General features: G+C 32.9%; 1 protein-coding gene across 1 annotated transcript; it reads left to right on the plus strand.

The window, feature by feature from the left end:
• Positions 1-115: 115 nt before the first annotated feature.
• LOAG_15548 (hypothetical protein) lies at positions 116-911 on the plus strand (the record flags this gene model as incomplete). Its single annotated transcript, XM_003151038.1, has 2 exons — positions 116-185; positions 646-911. The coding sequence occupies 2 exons, from the start codon at positions 116-118 to the stop codon at positions 909-911; spliced, it is 336 nt and encodes a 111-aa protein (XP_003151086.1).
• Positions 912-1205: the final 294 nt, after the last annotated feature.

The raw sequence follows: 1205 nt of genomic DNA on the forward strand, positions 1-1205 counted from the left end.
AATTTCCAACGTATTAAGTGATGAATCGTTTATCCAATTCCTGTAACACTGTGGTAAAGGACTGCCGCTTGATAACCAAACTACTTGTAATCTTTATTCCTTAATGAGTGGATGGATGACAACTATGCACATTGATGGGCATTTTGCAGAGGTGTTTAATCTGATAACCGTGCTTCTATCCAATGGTGCATTTCTAGACTTCTGTTAAGCATTGCATTTCTTTGTCGTAGAATTCCATTGTCAGAATTTTTTATGTAATGTATCGGATTTGTAATCCACAGCCACTTGTTCTCAATATAAATTAATAAGGATTTGAGAAAAGGAGGCACTGTTGACTAAAAGAGGAGATACGAATCCATCCCTTCAAAGGAATCTCCACTATTTCACTTAATCCAACGATTCAGCCATACTTGGCTCTGTTTCTGTTTTATCCTCCAATAATTCATTTCAATCTATTCCTCGGGATTGAAGTAACGATTATGTCCAATTCACGTTAATTTTCTTAGTTAATAAATACTATCTGTATTCCCGATATTCAGCTATGTCAAAAGAATCAACAGATCCTCACCCATCCAATGATAATTCAATTTCAACAAAACAGTTTCTCTTAACTAAATATAGGAAACTAGCTTTTTTTCAATAAAGGAAATCGAATTTTACTTGTTACGAAAAAAGTAAAGAATTTTTCGCAACAAAATTTGCGCCAGGAACCGGGAATATCCGTAGTAATAATTGGAAGAGCCTTAACGACTAGAGGAAAATTAATTCGATTACTCAGTAAAATTAAGCAATTTGATCTGAAGCCAATTGATCAACTGAGAAATTTCCCGATAGTAATCATTGGTCTCTGTGAAAAATTATCAAAGCAACCTATTTCTATGCCTTTATTACGAAGACAAAACGAAAACTAAACTCAAACTAAACTTACAGTTAGCATTCAAACAATTAGCAAACTTATTTTCTTAACTATTGTAATTCCGGGATAATAATAATGATTATCATGGATATCGGATGATGCAAGACAACAAAATACAGTTTATAATGCAAAAATAAAATGGTGATCATTAGATTGAATATGGTGGCACTCACATGAGAAATGCAACGAAGAAACGAGTATCATTTCGTCTGATAAGTGATAACTGTTATTGTTGCAGTAGTTGAAGCATCAACAATCATTTTATTTCTGGTTCAAATTTTGTTGAATA

Source organism: Loa loa (genome assembly GCF_000183805.2).
Source record: "Loa loa unplaced genomic scaffold supercont3.2145, whole genome shotgun sequence".
NCBI lineage: Eukaryota > Metazoa > Nematoda > Chromadorea > Rhabditida > Onchocercidae > Loa > Loa loa.